Raw genomic sequence first — 25693 nt, 5'->3', positions numbered from 1 at the left:
GCCTCTCACGTAGTAGGGTTAAAGGCATGTGGCACCACGTCTGGAAAAGCTTGTCATTTTTTTTTAATGGTGTTTGTTTCCTAAAATATTCTCTGAGATTTCTATAAATTATATAATTTTTCTAAAATGAGGGCCTTTAAAGATTGTTGTACTTTTTCAAAAAATTAGGAAATCTGAGGATGATGGCCACATAGCTACAATCTCAGCATTTGGGAGGCTGAGGCTGGAGGATTACAATGAGCTAGAGGCCAGCCAGAGAGGCATGATGAATCCCTGTCTCAAAACCGACTCCCAGATTAGTTACTAGTAAATGCAAGTTTGTGCCCTCGGTGTCACCACCCTGTACAGACCTTCAGACCTGAAATCATGGTGAGAGGAAGTTTCCAGTGAGAAAGCAGATGATTGTTTCCTGCTGTGATTACAACCTGTGAAGAGGCCCCCCCCCCCCCCCAATGCCAGACGCCCACCATTGCTAGGCACCTCAGACCTTTAGCATCAAGCATAGCATCCCTTGGCTTAACATTTCTGCAGTTTTCCTTCTGTTGAAGTTGTTTGAAACCTCATTAGCATTAGAATTGGTTTTATCAGAGGACACTGCTGCTGCAGGGTCCTGCAGAGACGGAAGGATCCTCCCATGTTCCTAGTATTTCAGCTCTATAATACCAACAGTGAACTGCGCTCCTTCCTGACATCCCATGGTTTGTTTGGATCACACACTAGTGTTCAACATCAGAATTACTAGTTCCTTTAAGTCTTAATTTAAAGTAGCCATTGCCTAGGTAGTTCGTAATTATTTCTGTACTAGATATCAGAGGAGTGTGAGGATGAAGTTCACACTGTCTTTTGGTCTAACAGAAAGGGGAGGGCACACTCCTCTCCACTACCATCTAGTAATGTTGGAGTTTGTGTTTAACTGTGTACCAAAGCTCTTCCAGAACTTACTCCATTCAACCGTTTGGTGCTTTTTTTATATTTCCACAGTCGTTGCTGCTCCTAGCTTACCTCATAAGAAATGGATCGGAGCGAGTTGTTACAAGCGCCAGAGAACATATTTATGATTTGCGATCCCTGGAAAATTACCACTTTGTAGGTGAGCAATAGAAACCCTCATAAGCAAATTAAAACAGTAGTTGGAGTTGTCAGTCACCTGAACCAGCTTGGAAGCTTCTCTGCTCTAATTAGCATGTGACTCTTGCTGGTTGTGTGACGAGTGCAGAATCCAAGGCGTGGGGCCCTAGAGTATTAATTAGTGAAGACAGGAGCCTGCAGAAAGGACTGGCTAATAACAACAGAACCAACACAACATGAATGTTGGGGTTTATATTAAAATATGCGCTGGAGACTGCTCCCCTGTGGTGTCCATAAAGGAAAAGCTTTAATCATGTGGGAAGAGAAGGTTAGAGCTCCAAAACACACACATCTGTTTGAAGCCAGCCCCTCCCAGCAGATAGTCTGTGCTGTGCGAGCGAGCGAGCGAGGCCAGAGTGTGTTCAGAATGAATGTGAAGGCAGCACAGGCTGGGGGGAGCCTTTCCTTTAAAGCCTGCCTTCCCTGTGACTACTGTAAAATGTCAGGCTTTAGTTCCACTAAGTCCCAGTGATTAGTGGGACTTAGATTGGGGAGACAATATCCTTGGGGTGCTTTGGGGCCATCAGAGTGGTCACTCTTTATGTGTTAAAATACGATAGAACACACTTTGAGCTGTACACATTCCGTACATCATCATATGTAGTTCTTTCAGTAGATCATGGATTGATCTTGCCTAGTTCTGCAAGTTCTAGATCATTAAGTCAAATTAGAATTTAATGCCATAATCTGCCTCCTTAAAAAGCTTAAAATTTGATGTTATTTTTGTAAGTATTTTCATTTCTATTCTTTTGTAAAAGAGTTTGGGGCACACTAAGAGGGTTCTTACAGTTGGCTTTCTCCTCTACTGTCCTCAAGATGAGCATGGCAAGGATCAAGGTATAAACATTCGACAGAAAGTAAAGGAACTGGTTGAGTTTGCACAGGATGATGACAGGCTTCGAGAAGAACGAAAGAAAGCAAAGAAGAACAAAGACAAGTATGTCGGGGTCTCCTCAGACAGCGTTGGTGGATTCCGATACAGTGAGTATCAGGCCAGGGCACTGCCACCACGGCCCTGCTTACTCAGCCTGGCTGTATTGTAAGAGTCAGTGAAACACCAAAAACCAAAATGCTGGGGGGGGGGGGGGGGGTGTTCTAGTAATACACAGAATTCCAAAATATATATGTGGTATCATTTTGACTCCTGTTTTCCCAGATCTTCTAAATCTTTCTGTTTTTATTGTGGATCCAAAATATAGGATGTTAGCAGATACTGGCTAGTTAGATAACCAGAGAGTAACAAGGGTACACACCCTCCTTAGGATTAGCCTTCTTACAGAAGAAAACTCATTAACAGTTCCAACCAGCCAGTTTGGTCTTTCTACAAAACCAGATTTTAGCTGTGGTTCCAAACAGGTAAGTTTCCTGTAAGTCCATGTAACCTGAGTTCCCTTCCCTTAATTTAAGCAGCATATAACTCAGTCAGGAAGATGGCTTGTCAGGATTGTCAGCTTTCTTTGTGTGTCTGGTGTTGCTTTCCTTGCTGTTAAGAACACAGTGAAGAGCAGTTCGAAGTCAGATACGGTAGTGCACTCTTGGCTATCCTAGCACTTGGGAGGCTGGAGCAAGAGAGTAAGTTTGAGACCAGACCTGATTGCACAGTTAGACCCAGTTTCTCTCTCTCTTTTCATCCCACCACTCCCTCCCAGAAGGTAGCTTGAACTTGAATTGTTTCTAATATTTATTGTTAATGTGAAAATCATACATTAGATGTCTGAAACACAGGAGATAAAAATTTTTTGAGAGTGTGTCTCTTGAGCTGTCCCATCATCTGTGAGCTATGACAGTGCCAGCCCAGTGTGTGCAGGCCAGGCCAGTGTGTGTGTATGTAGACCAGACCTGTGTTGTGTGTGTGTGTGTGTGTGCGCGCGCGCGTGTGCAGGACAGGCCAGTATATGTGTGTACAGCCAGTGTGTGTGTGTGCAGGCCAGGCCAGACCTGTGTGTGTGTGTGTGTGTGTGTGTGTGTGTGTGTGTGTGTGTGTGTGTGTGTGCAGGACAGGCCAGTATATGTGTGTACAGGCCAGTGTGTGTGTGTGCAGGACAGGCCAGTGTGTGTGCAGGTCCGGCCTGTGTGTGTGTATGTGTGTGTGTGTGTGTGTGTGTGTGTGGGTGGATGGATGGATGGATGGATGGATGGATGGATGGATGGATGGATACATATGCTTACGCGTGCAGGCCAGGCCAGCTCAGCCCAGCCTTGGTGTCACTCCCTGAGGTTTCCCACTCCAGCACCTGCATCTGCTTTGTGTACATTTGGATTCTTTGAGGTCGTACATTTTTCAGCAGATACAGGTAAAAGAAATTTCTTATTGCCAAATGTAGTGATGTACACTAGACGGGGAGTTTCTGAATTCAGAGCTAGTGTGGTTATATATGTAATTCCAAGTAAGACCTTATCTCAAAAAGTCTGTCATTTTGTGGTGGCCTATAAAATATATTGAGTCTTTTGTTCCTTTGTTTGCCTGTTCTCAGAGAAAAAAATACCTTATTTAATTAGTATTAAAAGGTGTTTCTAACAGCAGAAAAGCAATCTTTCTGATGCTATACATCACGTAAAAGTCAGGTTGTGAACTGATCACGAGTATATCTTTTCTGGTAAGCACTCATGTTTTGGAGCAGCTTCTCCAAGAGAGTGAGGAGGCTTTGGGTCGTGTGTTCTTTGGCTTTTTCTTTTGCTAGATTGCTGCATGCGTCTTACTTCCTCCAAGTGCTTGGGTCTCATTGTGTTACCAACACCACAGCTTCCCTGTTGAGATGGAGTGGAACAGCCTGTTTGTGTTAACGGTCTTTGTTGGTGTTTTGATGGTTTTTGGACTTTCAGTAGCTTTAACTGATTGGTGAGGGTTTACTTCTGGCATTAGATGATGACCTTCATCCACTCAATAATTTACTCATTCTACAGCAATTAAGTTGGAACACTGGCCTTCACATGGTTATGAAATATAATGCTGCAAGGGGCTTGCCCCTGAGAAATTAAGCCATAAAGTAGATATGGTATAAAGGGAGTTACTGGGGAAAGGAGAGGGATGTGGGCCTGGAGAAGCAGTAGAGGCAGACAAGTGGACATAGAGACAGACAGACAGATAAGGGCAGAGAAGAGGGGGCGCAGAGAAGAATAGAAAGAGAACAGTGGAGGAGAGAGAGTTTTTCTGTTCAGTCCATGCACCCCACAGCTGGTGTACCTGACATAAGCCATTGCTGGGTCTCTGGGATGAGCCTAATGGAGTTAGTTGTAAGCTAACACTGTGACCTGGCCTTTTCTTTGAACTGTGTTCTTAGTTCCGACTACACATTTTAAAATCATTAAACTTTCTGTGTAACATTTAACCTCCAGGTTCTAGCAGGTAGTTCAGCAATGTACCTTTTAGAACTTTCCCTAAGGGCACCTGTGTCACCACACTCTGTCAGCCAGGGCTCAGCATGCCTTTCAGCTGTCCTTCTCTGTCGCTTCCCAGCCTGCCTGCATTCTCATTTCTGTTTCTCAAACCTCACGTAAGTTCTCTCCACCCCAGGTTGGCTTTTTAAGTTAGGTTTGGAGATGGAGCTAGGCAATTTCTGTTGTGCCCATCATTCCATCGCCACTGAGCTCCAGACAGGCAGCAGCGCAGGTCATGGTGTTGGGGGTTACATGGCTGCAGCCTTCACTTTACTCCCGACACACAGAGGCTCCTCAGATGCACCAGCACTCGGGGGTTCCTGCTACTGAAGCCGCTTGGAGAGTTCGAATTCTTTTTATTATAAAGGACTCTCCCCATGTCTCAGGACATTCAGTTGCAATCTTTGTAGTTTGGTACTAAGGAATGGGGTCCTTTCAGCTACTTGGGTCGTGAACCTCAGACCGGAGTTCTTTTAGGGAAACCGTGCTTAAGTGCTTAGTTAGTTGCTTAGTCAGTCAGTTTCCTTCCCTCCTCCTCCTTTCCTCCATCTGTCTTTCCGCCCTTCCTTCCTCTTTACCTGTTTCTGAGATGTGACCTCACTGTGTTGTGTTGCTTTGGACTCCTGCTCTCAGATCGCTGAGCTTCACTCTGGAGCAGTGTAGCCTCCAGCCACTGGCTCCCCGCCACCGAGGCTCCCCAGCTCGCTTTGTATGCGAGCTCCTCTACCTTAGTCTCATCTCCCTCTCCCCTCTCTGCCCCACCCCCAACCCCTTTGTTGCCTTTCTTTGTTTGTTGGAAGCACATCCTGTTGTGCTGGAGCCTGGGCTGTCCTAGAACTTACACTCTGCCTCCACCTCCAGAATGTGGGATTACAGGCAGGAACCACATACCCAGCTTTACTTGCTACTTAAGATATTGTTGTTGTGTATACTTTTCTTTTCTTTTCTTTTCTTTTCTTTCTTTCTTTCTTTCTTTTTTTTTTTGTGGTTTTGTGGATTTGTTTTTTTCGAGACAGGGTTTCTCTGTGTAGCCCTGGCTGTCCTGGAACTCACTCTATAGACCAGGCTGGCCTCGAACTCAGAAATCCGCCTGCCTCTGCTTTCCAGAGTGCTGGGATTCCAGGCGTGCACCACCACCGCCTGGCTTGTGTATACTTTTCTAAAATGAAGAATCATTAAGAAAAGAAAAAAATAGTCATTGACCTCACTGGATGACTTTAGAAATCTGGAAAGGTTTTCCCAAGTCTTGTATGTAGAGTGTCTTGTATCACTCCTGTAGCATTGTTTCATTGTTCATACTGCCGCTGCCCATCGAGGCTGGGTGAAGAAAAGCTTTTCAATCTGCATACTTGACAGTGATTGGCATGGACTGCACACCATGCTGTGCTTGTGTGGCACTGTGGGAGATGTGTTTTCCCTTAAAAGTAGCATATAAGAAGGAAGGACACTGGAATCTTCCAAATGGAATATCCTCAGTTGTTTCTCTTCACTTGTCACACAGATGAGCGGTACGATCCTGAGCCCAAGTCCAAATGGGACGAAGAGTGGGATAAGAACAAGAGCGCCTTTCCGTTCAGTGACAAGCTGGGTGAGCTGAGCGACAAGATCGGGAGCACCATCGACGACACCATCAGCAAGTTCCGGAGGAAAGACCGGGAGGACTCTCCGGAAAGGTGCAGGTGTGCCACCACGCCACCGCTGGCTCGAGGGAGGGCTGCCACCTTTACACAGCTGTTTGGTTTGGTTTCTTTTCTCTTCTTTTCTCCCCTCTCTCTCTCCCTCTCCCTCCCCCTCCCCTTCCCTCTCCCTCTCCCTCTCCCTCTCCTCTTTTCGAGACAGGGTTTCTATGTATAGCCCTGGCTGTCTTGGAGCTCACTCTGGAGACCAGGCTGGCCTCAAAATCAGAAATCTGCTTGCCTCTGCCTTCCAGATACTGGGATTAAAGGTGTATGCCACCACCGCCCAGCATGGTTTAAATTTTGAGGTATTGCTGTTATCTGAAGTTTAGCCTTTTTTTTAAACACACTTTGTTAAAGGAATCTAAATGACACAGAAAATTTGATCATAAAGTGTAGAAGGTGCTACATACTTTTTCCCTTTCTCATGGTTTCAAGATAATTGTTACTTTAATAACACTTCTTAACTGAAAAACCAGTAGTGATATGCTGTTAGCTTCTGTGTACAGTTTATGTTTGAGGTTACCATATTCAGTGGCTCTGTGCAGTTTAGTGAACATTCAGTGTTCTCCAGGAACATATGCTACCTCCTTGAAAATGCCCTGTGTAATAATAAAAGTGGAACGATTTATGAAGTTGCCAGTCACCTAGTTTCATGATACTAGGTCAGCCCTAAGTGCTGTTAATATTGAGTCTTCTTCTGGGCTGTCTGCGCCTGTCTGTCTCACTTGTCTTCTACATTATTCTTCAGGTATCTCAGTCTTGGCCTCAAGTTTTTTACCCTCTCTAAAATTTATAATTGTCATCTTATATTTGGACATCAGATGGTAAGGTTGAGAGAAAGTTAAAGGCTGAAATTACTACCTGAGACATTGTATTACCATCCTGTGCCCATGTGACCAGAGGAATCCTGTGCAATTGGCACCTAGAGGTAGTACAGGCCTGTGTTTACAAGCTTCATTTTCTCATGTAGGACAATTATATTTAACTTATATCAAACAGTAGAAGTCAAACTGAAGGCCCACTCAGATTGCATGAACCTGTGGAAAATGAGTTTGTTATTGGTTTGGGGTATTTTGGTGGTGGTGGTGGTGGTGGTGGTATTCCTGTTTTTTGTTTTTTCATTTTTTTAAACTAATTAGCATCTTTTTCCTACCCATAAATTTATAGTAGTTCAGATTAGGGTAGTATTATGGGAATGAAGTTAAAATAAAACTGTTACCAGATTTTAAAATAGGTTTCAAAATGCCCACATTTAGGGTTGTTTCAGTGTCGTTCCAGAGTTGTTAAATCTCTAGATGCCCTTTTTAAGACTGGTAAGGGCATGATCTTTGATGGTTCAGTAATATCAGTAATGGGAATGCATCTGCTTTCTACCAAAGACCTGCAAGTGTGACACTGAACCCTGAGAAACAGTATCTAAGTACTCGCCTGTCTTCCCTTATTAAGTTTGTACACAGGCTCTTGTGGCCTGTTTACAAGTTTTTGACTGGGTTTTGAATTTTTTTTTCCTTCCTTGTTTGCCCTGGTAGTCTGATGATGGTCAGTCAGTTAGTTGGTCATTCTTCCTTCCATTGTCACTGAGGCAGGATAGGTAAGAATTTTACACCTTTGATCCAGAGAATTCAGATTAAAGATCTGGACTATATTCCAAATACCAGTTAGTGGTGTGTGCGAGGCAACAGTATGCTGTAGACAAAGTTGCATGGACTTGGGGCTTTCTCTGCAGCCTTCTTGCAAGCCCAGGTGCTGTGCCTTCTGGTCCCTGATATATAAGTCCCAAATTGAGATTGCTTTAGATTAGTGTCATAGTTCATACTATAGTCATAGTGTAGGGGAGAATTCAAGCATTTTGCTTTAGGATATTTATAATTTAAACTGCCTGTTCTATAGTTAACTAACAGAGATAATGGAGTATACTTCAGGTTCTTGTCCCTTGCTCTCTTCCTCCCTTTCTACCAATTCACACTTTCTCTTTCCTCCCCCTCCTGCCTGCTCAGACCCAGACAAAAACCCAGTGACTTGATATCAGAGAGTAGACCCTTTTCCTTCCCAGCATGCAGTAGTCCTGGGTTCCTGCTTCCTAGCCGCTTGCTTTTGTCAGGGTTTTGATTGGTTGACTTGCAGTATTAACATGAGTAAAATAATTGTTTCAGAAATATTTAAAATATAATTAAGTTTCTATACAATTGACAATTATGTAATGTTTGATGTGACAGTAACAAAATGAAGCACAGTTGTCAACATAATTGCTTCATATTTGAGCTTGTTTTCAGGTGACAGTTGACACAGCATACTGTTTAAGGTGACCATTGAAGTCTCACTGTTTTATCATCTTCTTTCCTCTGAGGCAGTCTCTGATAGCACAGGCTGGCTTCAAACCATGATGGAGCCAAGGATGGCCTTAAGCTACCTTCCTCCCAAGTGTTAGAATTACAAGGGTGCATCCCTTGTAATTCTCATCTTTGTCACACTTTGTTATGTATCTCAGATTTGTGTGTGTATGTGGGGGGGGGGGGAGGCAAGGGGAGAGAGGAGAGGGAGTATATTTAGAGGCTGTGGATGTGTGTTGCCTGAGATGCTGGAGTCCAGCAGCTGGTTCTGACAGCATGCTGCTATTTTATCTGCTAGTTAAGTTTTAAGTCTGAAACAAACACTGAGTAGACATTTTTTGCATATCGCCCTCCCCTTAGGTGTATTTTAGACTTCACCGGGGAATTGCACACACCTCTCTTCCCTCCCTCACACATGCACACCGTTATTTAGCAGCCTAAATAATACTGTGCCTATCCTGTCAAATAACGTGTAGAGTTTTGCAGTTGGCACATTTGAAGTTCCTTCAACTCAAATCACTAAGGACTCCTCCTTACAGTATTCCCGAGCCTTACTACGTTGTTTCATTTTTAATATCTTTAGTGACAGCGATGAGGAAAAGAAAGCAAGAAGAGGCAGATCTCCCAAAGGTGAATTCAAAGATGAAGAGGAAACGGTGACGACAAAGCACATCCACATCACACAGGCCACAGAGACCACCACCACTCGGCACAAGCGCACAGCCAACCCTTCCAAAACCATTGATCTCGGAGCAGCAGCGCACTACACAGGAGACAAAGCCAGCCCGGATCAGAACGCTTCAGCCCACACGCCTCAGTCGTCAGCAAAGGTGTGGACAACATAGGTCTACACGGCATGTTTGCTGTATTCTCATAAACTGCTTTCAGGATTCCTGCCATAGTAAACTGGGCCTTTTAATCAGTCATATCAATTATGGATCATCTGGCATACCCTGCTCAGTCATTAATAACAGATCTCTTTGGATAAGAACCCTGTCGTAGTGCTGAGACCGTCTGTATACTTTGCTGAGATGTTGAAACGGCACTGCTGTGCACATGGGGGTGATCCCAGGGTAGCCCTGTGGCCTCCATCTCAGGCCACCAGCATGGCTAATCTCAACTGCAGTTTCTAGGGAAAGCATGGGCGTATTTGAAAGGTTGAAGAAATGATAAAGAACAGGCTAGCACTGTTTTCCAGATTGACATGCGATACAAAGGGAAGTGAGTTATAAGAAAATTCATATGTTAGAACTTGGTTTGGTTGCATGCCTATAATTCTAGCACTTGGCAAGCTAAGTCAGTGGGGTTGGGTTCAAGACCACCCTGTGCAAGACTATGTGTTAGGAAGGGTTGGGAAATGGTGCAGTTTTCCCTGGCCCACTTCCAGACAGCTCACAGCTATCTCCAATGCACATACTCCGGCTTCTGAAGATCTGATGCCTTCTTTTAAGCCCCAGGTGACCTGCACACGTGTTCACACATACATACAAATATGTTTCCTTAATAAAATGTTTTAAGACTGTCTGGAAAAAAAGCACATATGGAGAAAAAAGACATACCCTTAGGATTTTACGGTGCTTGTTATATGAAGAGTGATTTGAGGTTTGCTCCTCTGTAAGGATTCAAGGCCAGTTACTTTTTTTAGAAATCTAAATCTAGCCTTGTTTAGATGATTACAGGATTTCTGTCAAAATGGGGGTTGACACTGAAGTCTTTGTAACCGTGCACTGTTTCTGCTGTTTCAGCCATCGGTGCCGAGCAGCAAGTCCTCGGGGGACCTCGTTGACCTGTTTGATGGCAGTAGCCAGTCAGTGGGTAAGCTCGGCAGCAGCTGCTGCTTTCCAGCAACTATGGGTCTGTTTTGTTCTTTTTAGTGCACTATGAAAGATGGAATTTTTAAAAAATGTTCTAGTTGGGTGTGGCGGTGCATACCTTTAATCCTAGCACTTGGGAGGCAGAGTCAGGTGGATCTGAGAGTTCAAGGCCAGCTTGGTCTACACTGCGGGTACCAAGACAGTCAGGGCTGTGTAGGGAGGAGATAAATGATTAGCCAGGTATGGTAATACAGCCCTATAATCATTGAGGAAGTCACAAATTTTAGGCTAGCTTGAACAAAGACCTTGTCTCAAAATAAAACTTAGAAAGGGGTCTGGGGATACAGTTTTAGAGTATTTGCCAAGCATTTGTGCAATACTGGACTCTCCAGTCCTGCAGAAATACTTCCTGGACTTGTTAATGTGAAATTAATGAGCATTCTCTGCTGTTTGGAGATAATTTGACTGCCTAACAGGGAGAAGATAATTTGGTAGCCCCTTCCCCTAATTTCTTTGTGCTTATAAGTGAATCTGTGGGGTTACCTTTGCTTTCTTGGTCGTATGTGCATATACCCATTTCTCAAAGCTTTGAAAAGGATCTCACTCCGTTTTAAGCGTTCTGACCTTTAGGCCTTGAAAGGAAAAACTGTTGGTTGTAGTCAACAAATATCAGAGAATAATAAACATGACCTCAGACCACTGCCATCTCAGCAACAGGGCTTCTTTTCCTCTTCATGCTGCTTATGACATTTTTCACAGATATTTTGAAGGCTTAGTTGTTTGCATGTTTAAGCTGTTAAGATAAATTTTGCAGATGTGGAAACTCAAATTAACATTCACATTTTAAAATTTCCTTTTATAAAAATGTTTCTCTGCATGTTTTCATGACATGTCCTACACCACCATTGTGGTTGTCAAAGCCAGTATGAGTATTACTTCTTTATCATCTGTCAGCGAGTGTTTGCTGACCCAGACACTGGTCTGGTGCTTAAAATGGAATTCTTGGGCTCTTGGAAAAGTCAAATAAAGGAAGTAATCATTAGTCAAACGGCAGTAATTGACTGTAATTACCTAGTTATAACAGTGCTGGGTGCTTTGCAAGAAAGGGGGCCTTATGTGAATATGTGCATAACTAACTCCCCATCAGGCCTGTTGTAAGAGGGCTGTGGCCAGGCTGGAGCGCACATGCCTGTGCCTCCAGGTCTCGGCAAGCAGAGTCGAGAGGGTCTCCGGGCCTGAGGAGCTCCAGAGAGCCTGGGCAACATACCCAGATCTCTCAGAATGGGGGGAGAACCTCACACTAAACAGTGGACGAAGCCTGTCTCGATGATGAGACTAAAGATTTCTTCCTTGTGATCTCCAATATCTGCTAGATTTTGAATAACTCCTAATAACTTGTTTGCAACTAAATTGATAGCATAGGATTGCACTTGATGATTAGAGTCTTAATAAAGTACTGTACTCCAATAAAACAGCTCAAGGTAAGAGCTTTTTAAAGATTTTTTTTTTGAGGCTCTTTAAAGTTGATTACATTAAAATGTAGATCAGCAGGATGCAGGTTGAACTAATGTGCAAAGTGTAGCTGTTTTTCAAGTTGTGTAATTCTCAAAAGCAAAACTGTTTTCGGACTTGCTTGTTTGCTTTAAGCACAAGTCTGTGATATAAATTGCTTTTCACAGATAGATTAGTGATTGTAAAACCACCAGTTCTTTTCTTCCTTATATGCTGTCATGAAAGTATTGGCCTAGGAATAAACTTGTAAGAAGGCATCTGGTTTGACCCGGTTCTGAAATCCTTCTGTAACTGTCCTAAAATTGCTTGTGACCTAGAGAGACTGCCATACTCACAGTGACCAAAAGCTGCCTCGGGCTGTTTAAACAGCCACTGTGTACTGTCTTTGTATATTTAAGATTTGAACTATAATAGCCAGGCAGTGGTGGCGCTTGCCTTTAATCCCAGCACTTGGGAGACAGAGGCAGGCAGATTTCTGAGTTCGAGGCCAGCCTGGTGTACAGAGTGAGTTCCAGGACAGCCAGGGCTATGCAGAGAAAACCTGTCTCGAAAAACAAAACAAAACAAAAAACAAAGGTTTGAACTATAGTACGAACTGGTAGTTAGCATACAGCCCTCTGATGTAGACATAGTGTCACGGAATATCAGTTATAAGGACTTCCTGGCATGAACTATTGAAAGGCCCTGTTTATGCATCTGTGGAACAGTCAAAGAATTAAGCAACTGGGAAGATCAGCTGTGTGGGCATGACTTTCCTTCTCTGTGATCCCAAGATTTCTTTGAACAGAAAATTACTTTGAGCAGAAAGAACTCTTTGAGTGGTTTTTCTTCTCTGGTGTAAATGGTAGACTGACTTTTATATATATAGCAGTTTATATTAATATAGTAACTGAGGCAGAATTTAAATGAAATCTGGAAGGTTTCTTGCCCTTAAAATTTAGCTTAATATTATCTCAAAAGCAACTGAACATGGTTTGACATCAGAATTACTTTTTAATAACTTCATTTGAAATACATATTTGACTGTAGATTAAATGTATTTAAATGAAGTTCTGCTACGGAGAGAAGTTCAATTTAAATATTAGCATTTGCACATGAGAATGTGTAAGGACCTGCCAGATGTCCTTGTTTGTATTATAAGACTACCATGCAAGTGATGTGTGTGCATCACAGAGACAAGTGAGGTAAGCAGATGCTCACAGGTACCCTCATCAGACCAGTGTGGCCACAGCCTCTGTCTGTGTGTGTGTGTGTGTGTGTGTGTGTGTGTGTGTGTGTGTGTGTGTGTGTTTACGTCTTCATTGCTGGCATTTTCTGACCAAATTTAAAACTGTATTGCACTATGTGAGCCCAGGCTGTGTATCAACTTGTTCTTGAGATTGCTTTGATAAATGCTCCGTTGTAATCTTCCATTACCAAGGTGATGTTTCAGTGCCTCCTATGTAACAGCTCGCCTCTACAGAGCATTTCCTAAGTCAGTGTTAGGAAATAGATATTAAAGTTAGAAACTAAGTCAGCTAAAAATAGAATGCTAAAAACATTCCATTTCTCTTTTCGTGTGAGTCAACCTTGTAGGCTTTGTCCCTTTGTGCATAAGGAATTTAGGTCTTAACTTACTGTCTCTTGAGTGAGAGTGGAGAAAAGCATGTCTCCAGTACAACTAGAAAAACTGTGTTAATAGGGCTTAGTACAAAATAGGGTTTCTCTGTGTGACCCTGGCTGGCCTAGAACTCACTCTGTAGATCAGGCTGGCCTCGAACACAGATCTGCTTGCCTCTGCCTCCTGAGTGCTCGGATTAAAGTCATGCACTGCCGTCGTGTATGTCAAGCTTAAAAACATTTTTTAAGGACTGAAAATGTATCAAGTCCAAATTATTCATTATCCTTTGAAGCTAACTGCATTGTACGTGGATTGGAAGCACTGTGGGACAGCCTCAGCAAATCATCTTGCATTTGAGTGGAAGTTGTCTTTAAGCTGAATTTACTGGACGTTGGTAGTGTTTTGGGTTTTGTTTGTTTGTTTGTTTTTTGATGATGACGACGACGACGACCACCACCACCACCACCACCACAACTTTTTAAATGTGGAGAACAATTGATTTGCCCCCAAATTAAATATACAAAGGCAGCTATTAAAATTCTTAGCAAATATTATTTGTAAAATGTTTTTAAGATGAGACTTTGCCATGGAGCCCAGACTGGCTGCACATCTGCTCCTGCTCCATTGGCCTCCCCGCCAGCTGTTGAGGTGGCGCCTGCACCCTGCCTCCCAGGTGGGCATCTCACTGAAGTCGGTGAGATGGACTTCAGCATTTGTTGTGTGGCTTCTGGTTGAGGACAGCTTTTCTTCTGACCTTCCCTTCCACATATTTCCAGCAGTGCTTGCTGTGAGTTATACATTATCTGTAAAGTCATTTAACCAAGTCATCCCTGTTTTCTGTACTTCAGGTTTCTTAGCTTGAGGTTTTCCTAAATTCTTTTGTGTTCCAAACAGAAGCAGCCATGCCTCTTGGAGTCTTTGATGAGGAGAGAATCGCATTACATTTTTTGAGTTCTGTGTTTGAACGTGTATTTTATAAGCCAGTTATGACTTTGCCTGTTGATGGTCTGGGCTCCTTTTTTTTTTTTTCTAGTGGGGATATTTGTTCTTACTGATTATTTAAAAATTAGTCACTTTATGTATATGAAGACACTTTATGTAGTTTTTAATGCATTGAACTAAACTCTGTGATATTTTTCATGCACTTCAAGCACTAATGTATTTCAAGCACTGTCTGGCCGTATTTTTCTTATTCCCAGTATTGCTCTTGAAAATTCACAGTCCCAGCTGGTAAGGAGAGAAGTAGCCTCCTTGCGGGCCTGGAGCGGCAGATGGATGGTTTGTTGGTAATGACAGGGCTCAGTGTGGGAATCTGCACCAATGGCAGCAGCGGCCTCCCGTGCAGCACGCTTTGATGGTCTTCTCTGTACTTCCTTAGAGGTGATGTGAGGAAAGCGGGAGCACAGGCACTTACATTGAGTCAATGCATCGCACCTGTCCCTCCTAGGAGAAACTTGGCCCTTTAGAAATGGGTTTTTAATTTCTGAAAGGGTTCTGACAGTTAAAGGTAGTTTTGTGGTGCTTCAGAAAATGTCAGATCCGTGCCAGAAAGCATGTGTGCCTGGTGTCACTGTTCCTTCCTGAAGCCATGTAGAAGCCAAGCCACACAGGAGTGGGGGAGGGTAGGCACTGCTGTTGACTTTTGTTGTGTATAGTCTTCATGTGGCTGAGAGATGGGATCAAATCCACCTGAGATACCACATCCAGGAAACGCTTCTTAAAATCTGCTTCTTGCTGCTTTTATTTCCAGCATAGATTCTTCTTTGTAACTTAGACTAGTTCAGATTTGAAGGTCTGTATTTGGCTTAGCATGAAATTTTCTCCCTGTTATTTATTCACTGCTTGGATGAAACAAATATAATCTGGTTTTAGATCCATTACTGTTAATAGGAATTAGCATTCTATTATCAGTATACTTTATCAAAATGTTTAACATAAAGGGACAGAAAGCAAACATATATTAAGCACAAACTCTCTGCAGCATTCATTTCCCTGCTTTTGTGAGCATGCGCTTGTCTGGGATATACACATTTAGCTCACTGCTCTTTTTGCTCATAGCATTTTATCATATTCATTATACCTATAAGAAAGAAAAACAAGACAGATCACTTTGATACTGTCCTTTGGATGAATTGTAAAATAGCAACATGAGCTGTTGTCGGCAGGAGCGCAGAGCCTGTGGTTGGCACTAGCTGGCTGCTGTGAGGATGTATCGGTAGCCGTGGTGATAAAGTATGGGCACAGAAGAAGGGGTTAGTTACGCCTGCTGACAGTTGACTACATAAGTATACATTAAAAAGAAAGAGCAACAGACACAGGTTGGAAACTGATTCTGCCCTTTATTGAGCTGGCTGTCTAAGAAGGGGCGGGGGTTATACTTTAATTAACCCAGTTGAGTGGAGCAGATGGGGTAGAATGTCTCACAGCGATAAAACAATCAGAAATGGCACCAGATGTTGGAGGTGTCCCTGGTGGTGTTTGAGTGCTGCCCAGATGTTGCAGTCCCACCTGGCAGGTTTCTAAGCACTGCAGGCTAAGCAGCTGTGAGGTAGCCTCTGCAGTGTTAGCACACTAGAGTGCTCTAATTGAGCCGCTGCTCTAGACGTCTCAGGTTCTGGCTCTCAGGTGAAGCTTGAAGGACAAAAAACAAAGCCAGCAGCTTAAAGTTTCAGGTGTGTGGTTTGTTAATCATTGATGTAGAAGAAAACAATATTAACACTTAAAACACCGTAGCACACTGTTGATAAAAGTAAATCTCTCACTGTATTGTTTATAAATACAAACTGTATATAGATTGACCTAGTAGCTATGATTTTGCCATTTTAAAAATAGCTATTCTGCAATAGTAACAAGGGCTAACAGGGTGGCAGCTCACATTACACAGCCTGATGACCCGAGTTTGTCCTTGGGTCACGACCTATGACTTCTGCATGTATGTCATAGCACGTGTACAAGAGCCACACACAATAATAATAAGTAAACAAATACCAAAAAGCTGATTTCTTTCCTTTGTGTTAAAGTACTTAATGCTATGTAGAATGAACAAGTGGGGACCCATCCTCCCAGTGTCACCTGGAGGTCCCTCCTGCTTTCTGTTCACATTGACTTTAATCCAAACCAACTTTTAAGTTTTTGCCCAAATTTTTGTTTTTAAAACATTGGCATATGGGGGCAGGAGAGATGACTTGGTGGCTAAGAACACATACTGCTCTGGCAGAGAAGCCAAGTCCAGTTCTTAGCACCCACGTCTCAGGATCCTACAACTCCAGTTCCAAGGAGACCCGCTACCTTCTTCTTAGCTCCTTGGGCACCTGCATACATGTGGCATATACTCACACAGCACACACACACATAATAAAAATAAACATGTTTTTAATTTTGAAATGTACAGATTCCCCACCCCTTGTGTGTGTGACTGTCTGGTTCTTTGTTTTATGTTAATTGTTTTTCTGGTGTTAACTCTGACACAGAATTTTCTTTTTCTTTAAAAAAATCTAAAATGCAAGGTGACGATCCAGAGCTTCAGAATGGTTATTCTAACTGTACAGAACTTCCTTGGCATGGATGGATTTTGGGTCTGTCTGGTTAATTTCATTGTGTGATTTCATTCATATATAAATAATATATGTAATCTATATGTATGTATACATATATAACATATATGTAATATATAATGTGTATGCAAAATAAGGACTTAAAAAACTGGAGGGGGAAATGTCAAAAAGTCTAAGAATCCAAGAAAGATGGCAGAGAGAACCCCAAGAGAGCAGGTTAGCTCTCCTGTTGCATATTTTTGTGTGTTGTTTAACAAGGATTCCTGTTTAAGATTGCTTGTAATTATTCCACAAGTCAAGCTGCTCCAGACACCCTCCACTCTTGCCTTCCAGGAGGACCGACTGACTTATTCGGGGGATTCGCTGACTTTGGCTCGGCTGCTGCATCGGGCAGTTTCCCTTCCCAAGGTATGAGCTGCTGTGTGGAAAGTTATCAGGAAAGCTGGCACACACAGAGCCACCAGTGCGCTTGTTTAATCCTTGTAGAATTTATCATTTCTTAATTCCCAATCAGTTTATCCACAAGATATTTATTGGTCCAGTGTCTTAGGTATGTATGCCGGATGAATGAACTTAGTTGTGTACTAAACGATGCCACAAAACTACCCATTGTCATAATATTCTTGTTTAGTCTTGCAGGGGCGAGTGTAAGGATACAGGATCTTGCTTTAGAGCAAAAACGTAGTAATTCATGTCTGACTGACTTTCCAGGAATGAAAATGGGCAGCTGTCACAAAACTAAGGATAAACACCCCCTGCCTCCCCTACAGATATACACCTATCTATATTTATATATAGATATAGATTTATATTTGTAGATAGGCGTATATCTGTAGAAGTATGTCAAGTGCAGACTAAGGAAGGTCCTTATTCTTTTTCCTGAAGGTAATGAAAGAATGGTGGGTTTTTGTTTGTTTGTTTGTTTGTTTCACAGAATCTGTGAGGTCTACAGTGTGAGAGACCACTATAAAAACAGCATAAGAATCAGAAGCATAGCCGGGCAGTGGTGGCACATGCCTTCAATCCCAGCACTTGGGAAGCAGAGGCAGGCAGATTTCAGAGTTTGAAATCTGGTCTACAGAGTGGTGAGTTCCTGGTCTACAGAGTGAGTTCCAGGATAGCCAGGGCTACACAGAGAAACAAATCTCGAAAAACAAACAAATAAATAAATCAGAAGCATGAGGCAGCGGCTGGGGCAAAATGTAATGGAGTTAGAGTTACTGTTCAGTTCACATAGACTCTATTGCTGTTAAAATAACCTGGATTGAATTTATCTAATGCAGGAGTTAGGGAGAAAAATGCATAGCTTTGAGTGTGGTTTGCATTATTTTGACAATCTCCTTCTATAAAATCTGAGTATTTCCCCCAAACTAGAGTTGTTACACTTCATTCTGGGGCTGCAGCACCATCCTAAGGCTGGTGCTTTACTGTGGGCACATGAGAGTGGAAGGTAAACATGCCCCAGTCCTGCAGGCTCCCTGGGTGGTCCTTGGTGGCTTTATGTATGTGTATGAAGTTGTCTAACATGCAGGTAGCTTGAATGTGTTAGTGCAGCCTTTCCATATATCTCTATCCGTGTGTGTGTGTGTGTGTGTGTGTGTGTGTGAGATTAAGGCATCACCACCGCATAGGTGCTGAACCCACAGCAATGACTAATCATTTCTCAACAGTGTCTGCCCACTAGAAAGCATGTTCTTGCATAATCAATCATCTCAGGACTGAGTTTTCAGATGGGGCAGCATGCTTTGGTTCCACCCATAACTACTTAATCCTACAAATGGAAAATCAGGGGAAAGTTTATTCATTCAGCAGCCTTCTTTAAAATGGGTTTAGAACATCTGACTATCAAGAACTAAAACAGTTCTTGATATGGTTACTACAGTGTCTTGTAAAGAGTAATGGCAGGTTCTAGTAAAACCTTGAGTAAAGAATAGTAGCCCACTCTTGCATGAACCTGTGGGCTTCTCTCCCAAGGATGCTGCATCATACTCTAGTAATAGAGGAGTGTGATTGCAGCATGACTGATCTCTTCTGATACTTAGTGCCGTGAGACAGTGTCACTATGTGGTTACCTTTTAGGCTAGACATGCATTTCCAAACTTTAAAGACCACTGTGAGAACTGTGCATTTAACACTTCCAGATGACCGCCCTAAATGGCCATGTCTCGACTGCCACAGACTTATACTCATGCATTTGTCCCTTCCTAAAGGGAGGATTGATTTACTTGGAGTCATGTGTAGCCTAGACAAAATAATGTTGAAGTATGACTTGTTTATAAACTCAGTGTACTTCAGATAGTGTGTTGTATGCAGATTTTCCAGAGGCCGGACACAACATCCTGGGTGGTGAACTCACTTGGACTGTCCAAGTTAATCCACTGTAATAATATCAAACCTCGGATGGTGATACATATGCCATTACTCCACAAAGATGGAGTCTTTACTCCATAAAGATTACAGTATAGATTTAAGAGTTGGGCCTAGAAGAGCTGGCTGATTAGCTCAGGCTTGACTTCTTCATAGTTTGTCTCTGGAATGTGAGCTCGTGCCCTTGCTAGCCTGAGATGTGAGGTGTGCATTCCTGTGAGGGTGATGGAGAAGACGACCCTGGAGGAAGCGTGCGTGGCTCACAGTCTCAGAGGCTCCGTGGCCAGCAATTCCCCGCTGTGGGCCTGGGTTCAGAAGGCTACTGTCCTTCGAGTGGGAGCAGAGGCTGCCAGGGAGTGCCAGAAATGCCCCTCAAAGACACACCCTTCCTCCAGCCAGGCCCCACCTCCTAATGGCCTACCCTGTATGAACTCATCTAGACTGGCCCACTGACTCACTTAGCACAGCTGTCATCCAGGCGCCTCTCTGTGCTGCAGATTGCAGACCAAGCCTTTAATACCTGCCCCTTCAGCTTGCACTTCAAGTTCAAACCAGCAAGAGTTCCCCTTGCTTTTTTTCTTTTCTTTTCTTTTCTTTTTTTTTCTTTTCTTTTTTTTTTTTTGGTTTTGGTTGGGTTTTTTTTTTATTCCCCCCCCCCCCCCCCAAGACAGGGTTTCTCTGTGTAGCTCTGGCTGTCCCGGAACTCACTCTGTAGACCAGGCCAGCCTCGAACTCAGAAATTCGCCTGCCTCTGCTGGGATTAAAGGCGTGGTACACCACAGCCTGGCCCCTCCCCTTGCTTTTTATTGAAATACACTGAGCAGTCAGCATACTGGAGATTATTCTTGGTAGTAGCCCATGTGTAGTCAGTGGAAAGAAAAACAGTGAGACCTCCTAACACAGATGTATTAAATGTTCACACTTCGTTTTATTAGCTTCTTAATTCTCCATGGTTTGTTTTGTTCTTATTAAATTATAAATCATGAACTTGAGGCTTTGCCAATTATGTAGGTATAAATTGCAAGCTGATTTCTTTTTGAACCTTCAAATGATGAGCAAAGATGGGACTGTAATTGTGGCGCCCCACCCCCCCCCAGCAGGCGGTAACCAGTGGAGCCACTTCCCTTTTCTGAGTCCCATGTGCTTAGCTAATGCAGACTCCGTGTGTGACTCCATGACGCTTTTTGTGTGTCCTGCACAGGTCTGCCAAGAGGTGGGTTTTACTTTTAGAGTTCTAACTTTTCTTTGCCACCTTGTAACACTCTTGTAATATTCATGAGGCAGGGATGATGTCCAGATGGAGATGGGCCTGTGGATGCTAACCTGCATGGACCCATCAGCTTCAGTTAGCTGCAGTTTATATAGCTTACGTTTTGCTCTGGGCACTTCAGAGTGCCTCTCACCCCTGCCTCCTTTCTGTCTTGGTAACAGCACCAAGTGGGAATGGCGACTTTGGTGACTGGAGTGCCTTCAGCCAAGCCCCATCAGGCCCTGCTGCTTCTGGTGGTGAGCTCTTGGGCAGTGCCCCACAGTCGGCTGTGGAGCTCATCAGTGGGTCACAGCCAGCTTTAGGGCCACCTCCTGCTGCCTCAAACTCTTCAGACCTGTTTGATCTTATGGGCTCATCCCAGGCAACCATGACGTCTTCCCAGAGTATGAATTTCTCTCTAATGAGCACTAACACTGTGGGACTTGGTTTGCCCATGTCAAGATCACAGGTAAGTTGTCTGTTTCCCTTGGGAATTGTCTCTTACACCTACTACGATGTATAATAGCATGATGAGTTAGTGTACCATGTCGTGGATTATTATATAATCATGATATAATCGTCATAGTCCAGTGAGGCCTAAACACCATTAGGTGCACAGGACAGGCTGTAGGTTGTGCTTCACCCCCCCACACACACACACACACACACCGGGTCTTTTGTGTGTTCTAGAAGGCAGGGCAGCCTTACTTACTTACAGTCCCTGACACAGAGAGGCATGCTGGAATCTGGTGGATCACCATCAATTGGTATTCGGTTGTGCTTAAACATTGATTTGAGGGGAATAGATATGTTGTTTGACTCATGAAAAATAGTCAGAAAACTCTGCTTTGTCCTGATGGTTTTGTATTACTTTTGTTGCTCAAGTAGAAAATCCAGTGATGGATGATACCTCTTTTTCTGGCTTGTTGGCACCCACCCTTCATTTTAATAAAGGAAAACTCATGAGAGTTTTCAAATTCACACTTTAAGAGTTAAGATTTTTGCATAGCGGTATCTTAGACTTGAACGTAATTGGAAAGTGTCTGACTTGTACCTGGAGTTTGCTAGTTATGACTGAGTTACTGATGCGTTTCTGATGCTAATCCCTTGTTTTAATGTATAGATTCTCGTCTTTGGTCTTTGGGTTGTTGGAATGAAGGAAGGGAAGAAAAAAGCACAATGGTGACTGAGAGGCCAGTGGAGTTCTTTCAGCCACTGTGTCCTCCTCTGGTTCTTGGTGTGGTAGACTTTTCATTTCTTGTCTCCATTCCTTTTTTTTTTTTTTTTTTTTTTCTGTCCCTTTAAAAGTCATCTCTAGTAGCCACCATGCACCTCTGCTTCTTTCTCCTGAATTTCTTCTGTCAGTCCACCTGTGTTTCTAGAGCCACTGACGGGGCCCTCTTGAGGCAGTGGAGGTGCACAGAGCCCAGAGACACCACTTGATGGCTAGGGCTTTATGGTGACATGAGCAGTCAGACAGACCTTCATTCTGTTTTGTAAGGCTCGATTTCTTCCTGTCCTCTGGCTTCAGTTATGTTCACCCAACTGGTGGGGCTCTGCTCCCTGTCCAGGTGCTGCCCTTTGGTTCCTAATCAGTAACTCTGTTTTCCTGAAGTGGGGAGCTCTAATAACCTGAAGTTGGTTATTGTCTAGGGCATTTGTCAGAGATAGTGGCATCTACAGGACTGAGCACTGGGTTATGGGATCATACCCAATATGAGACTGGGAGTAGGTCAGCAAGCGGGATGTAAAGTGAGTAAGTAAAGAGAAGTATCTCGGCACTGATGTCATCAGTGTACAGTATCCACGGTTATTTGATGTTCTGATGAAGTTGTCTTCTGATAACTGAGCAGCTGGTGCTTCACTTCTAGAGCATCCTTTTCTCTTCCAGCCTCTGCAGAATGTTAGTGCAGTGCTGCAGAAGCCTAACCCTCTCTATAATCAGAATACAGATATGGTCCAGAAGTCGGCCAGCAAAACCCTGCCCTCTACCTGGTCTGACCCCAGTGTCAACATCAGCCTAGACAACTTACTACCTGGTATGCAGCCTTCCAAGCCCCAGCAGCCATCGCTCAATACAATGATGCAGCAACAGAGTGAGTCCCCTCAAAGGCCCTCACCCGTGTTTCATGTATTTTGCCCTGACTATAGGACTTCAAGTATTAAAATAATCATAGATGAATGTACTGGGGGGGGGGGGGGTGAAGGTAACCATCGTCACCTAAGATCTTTCTGCTTAGTGTTGACTTGACACCCTTCTCACTGGCACACTGACTCTTACAACACTCTGAGTCAAAGAATATAAACTTTTTTTAAGGCTTTTGGTAGACCCTGACTGTGGACAGTCTATTGGCTGGGAATCAGCAATGGATTTTGTAGGAACGTTTTTGAGTCATGTTTCTCCCATTCTTGCTCTTTCTACATCTCTAGAAGACCAGGCTACCATCCACTGAATAGTTGTTGAATATAACCAGGGCAGATTAATTGACTTATTGTATATTGGCAAGACATTTAATTGGCAAGTCATTAAATAAATCTTTACTGAAGTCATTTTTTCTCCTTTCTTCTTGTAGATATGCAACAGCCTCTGAATGTGATGACTCAAAGCTTTGGAGCTGTGAACCTCAGTTCTCCATCAAACATGCTTCCTGTCCGGCCACAAACTAACCCTCTAATGGGGGGACCCATGCCTATGAACATGCCTGGTGTAATGACGGGCACCATGGGAATGGCCCCTCTGGGGAACCCCGCAGGGATGAGCCAGGGCATGGTGGGCATGAACATGAACATGGGGATGTCGGCCTCGGGGATGGGCTTGACAGGCACGATGGGGATGGGCATGCCCAACATGGCCATGCCCTCTGGAACTGTGCAACCCAAGCAAGATGCCTTTGCAAACTTTGCCAACTTTAGCAAATAAAAGGTTGTAACGGAGCCAGTGGAAGAAGACTCTGTAGCTGCAATGGGTGATGTTGGGATGGAAGACAGACGCTAAGCAGTTCCCTTTTCTTTTGTCAGTTAATTAAATAACCCACATAAAGAACCAAAAAGGCTGGTGTTGGAGGAGCGATGCGAGAGCACTTAGCTGAGGCAGTCAGGATCGGTTTCCCCAGTGAAGATGTGCTCCGAGTGGGGTGAGGGCCACGAGAGCCCCTCTGGGTCGGAAAGGCCGTGTCACAGCGTGTCACACTGTGGGAGGACTGGCACAGATGGGGCTGAGTGGGCCTCACTCTCTAACTTTATACTTCTCTCTCCCTGAGGAACTTGATTTTTCTGTCCCTCAATCGCCTTGTCATGATTGGGTCTGTTCCTTTACTACCACCCTCAAGTCCATATATGAAATCATTAAAGTTGGATGATCAGTTTTTTATAAAAATATATATTTTTGTCCAAAAAAGGCATACATATGTGATTATGGCTAAATCAGAGGTAACTGGATGTGTGTGCTTTTGCCAAGGCTCCAGCAGTGCTGCTAACTACCATCTGAGTTTTCCAGGAATTGAACCCTCTTCTGCAGCTGGCAATGGCTGCGAGCCCTCGCCCGTGTCTCCTACAGTTACCCTGTGCAGAATTGGGAAACCTCAGGACCTCTCGGGGTCTCCTTTACGGGCGGGCGGGCGGGCAGGCGGAGGAGGAGGGGACTCGTGTGCTGTCTGTGGCAGTAGCTCATTGTCCCTTGCGGTGACTGACTCGGCAAAGCTGCTTCCTGTGCTCATCCCCGTAGCCATCCTTCAGGGCAGAAACAGTCAAAAGAGAAAAAGATTTATTTTTATCTTTTTTGGTGTCTTTTCAAAAAATTGAAAGGTAAAAATACATTAAAACCTTAAGTTAAATGTCCGTGTTAGGACTCGGCAATGTTCACACTTAGATTTTATACCATATTCGTTTTGTTTGCGTTTTGAGTGTGTAATACCGCATTAGCAATATGGTTCCAATAGCAGTTCGATATATATTATTAAAGGAGACCTGTAGCAGTCAGAGATTTTATTGATTTAATGACAAATAAAGGAAATTAATTAAATTTTTTTCCTGCTATGATTCTGCATTAAGCTCACATGAAAATCATGATGCTAGAGTTTGGAATGCAAAATTAAATGTTTCAACCTCAAGCTGGGAATATTTTTTAAAATAAATACTCTAAGTATCAAATTATTACCTCCCCTACTTTATGTTGAAAATTTTTTTATTGAATTGATACAACTTTGTTTCCATTGTATTCATGATGTTCTGTTCTCTATAACATTAAAACATTCATTAAAACCAACGTGGACCCGCCTCTTCTCTCATCCACTAGACGCGAGGCCATTGGGGGGAAAATAATTATAATTTGGGCAAAGTAATTTTTATAAATAATTTAAAATTATTTAATGACTTCTCTATTCTCTCCTATCAGGCTCTACTGTCGGGAATTAAACATGAAGCAGCAGAGACACCCTGCTCTGCTCCGCTCTCACTAATGTCCCCTCGACAACATTTCTAATTAGGCAGAAATCCATGTTCTTCAGCTAAGTGGGAAGGAAAGGGATTCATTTGCTGAATAAGAGATGAGAGAGGGTGTAATTAGCTGACTGCGGTTTTTAATCTTTCAACAATTCTGTGTGTTTAAATTAGTTTCAAAGAATGGGAGCTTTCAACTGTTGTTACTTCAGAGCGGTTCAGCCAACCTCTGCTGGCAGTGGGGTAGGCTGTCTGCATCTACGATTGAACCCCGTAATCGTCATTTATTCTTAATTGAGAAATATGTCTTCACTTTCTCAAATATATATAATTCTTAAAGGAAGTAAATATTTCATACCTGAGCCTGTTTTGTTGCTATTGTTGGGTTGGATTTTCCGGATAGTGTTTACCTCAGCACCCTCTCCAGCCCTGACTTGCTTTGTCTCTGTGGACATGAAAAACCCCCTTCCCCTTTCTCCTTGGACCTAAACACTAGTTTGCCATATCCGAAGTGGATTTTGCCACCATGGAGGATGGCTAAGTGCTTCCTCTTAGGGCCTGTCGAGTTCATTTTGCCTTTTGAGATGTCTCCCTGCATAGCAAGGCCCACCCCAACCTTCTAGCCTCCTCATACTGGGATTACAG

At 43.3% G+C, this 25693-nt stretch overlaps 1 protein-coding gene across 8 annotated transcripts in view; it reads left to right on the top strand.

Annotated features, from left to right (window-relative positions):
• The window catches only part of Clint1 (clathrin interactor 1), a 57648-nt gene extending 32773 nt beyond the window's left edge, over positions 1-24875 (top strand). The window contains exons 4-12 of one of the 8 annotated variants that reach the window (XM_052197710.1): positions 982-1090; positions 1945-2109; positions 6008-6179; positions 9099-9345; positions 10261-10330; positions 17329-17403; positions 20794-21080; positions 22557-22707; positions 23185-24875. In XM_052197710.1, the coding sequence (XP_052053670.1) occupies positions 982-1090; positions 1945-2109; positions 6008-6179; positions 9099-9345; positions 10261-10330; positions 17329-17403; positions 20794-21080; positions 22557-22707; positions 23185-23531 (1623 nt within the window). In that variant the 3' untranslated portion in view covers positions 23532-24875. Of the gene's footprint in view, positions 1-981; positions 1091-1944; positions 2110-6007; positions 6186-9098; positions 9346-10260; positions 10331-17328; positions 17404-20793; positions 21081-22502; positions 22708-23184 lie in introns of all 8 variants that reach the window. The other 7 variants (XM_052197708.1, XM_052197707.1, XM_052197709.1 and 4 more) reach the window with 7 other exon arrangements.
• Positions 24876-25693: the final 818 nt, after the last annotated feature.

Source organism: Apodemus sylvaticus, chromosome 10, assembly GCF_947179515.1.
Source record: "Apodemus sylvaticus chromosome 10, mApoSyl1.1, whole genome shotgun sequence".
Classification (NCBI taxonomy): Eukaryota; Metazoa; Chordata; class Mammalia; order Rodentia; family Muridae; genus Apodemus; species Apodemus sylvaticus.
The sequence above is the reverse complement of the archived record's forward strand: the minus strand, read 5'-3'. Positions and strand labels throughout refer to the sequence as shown.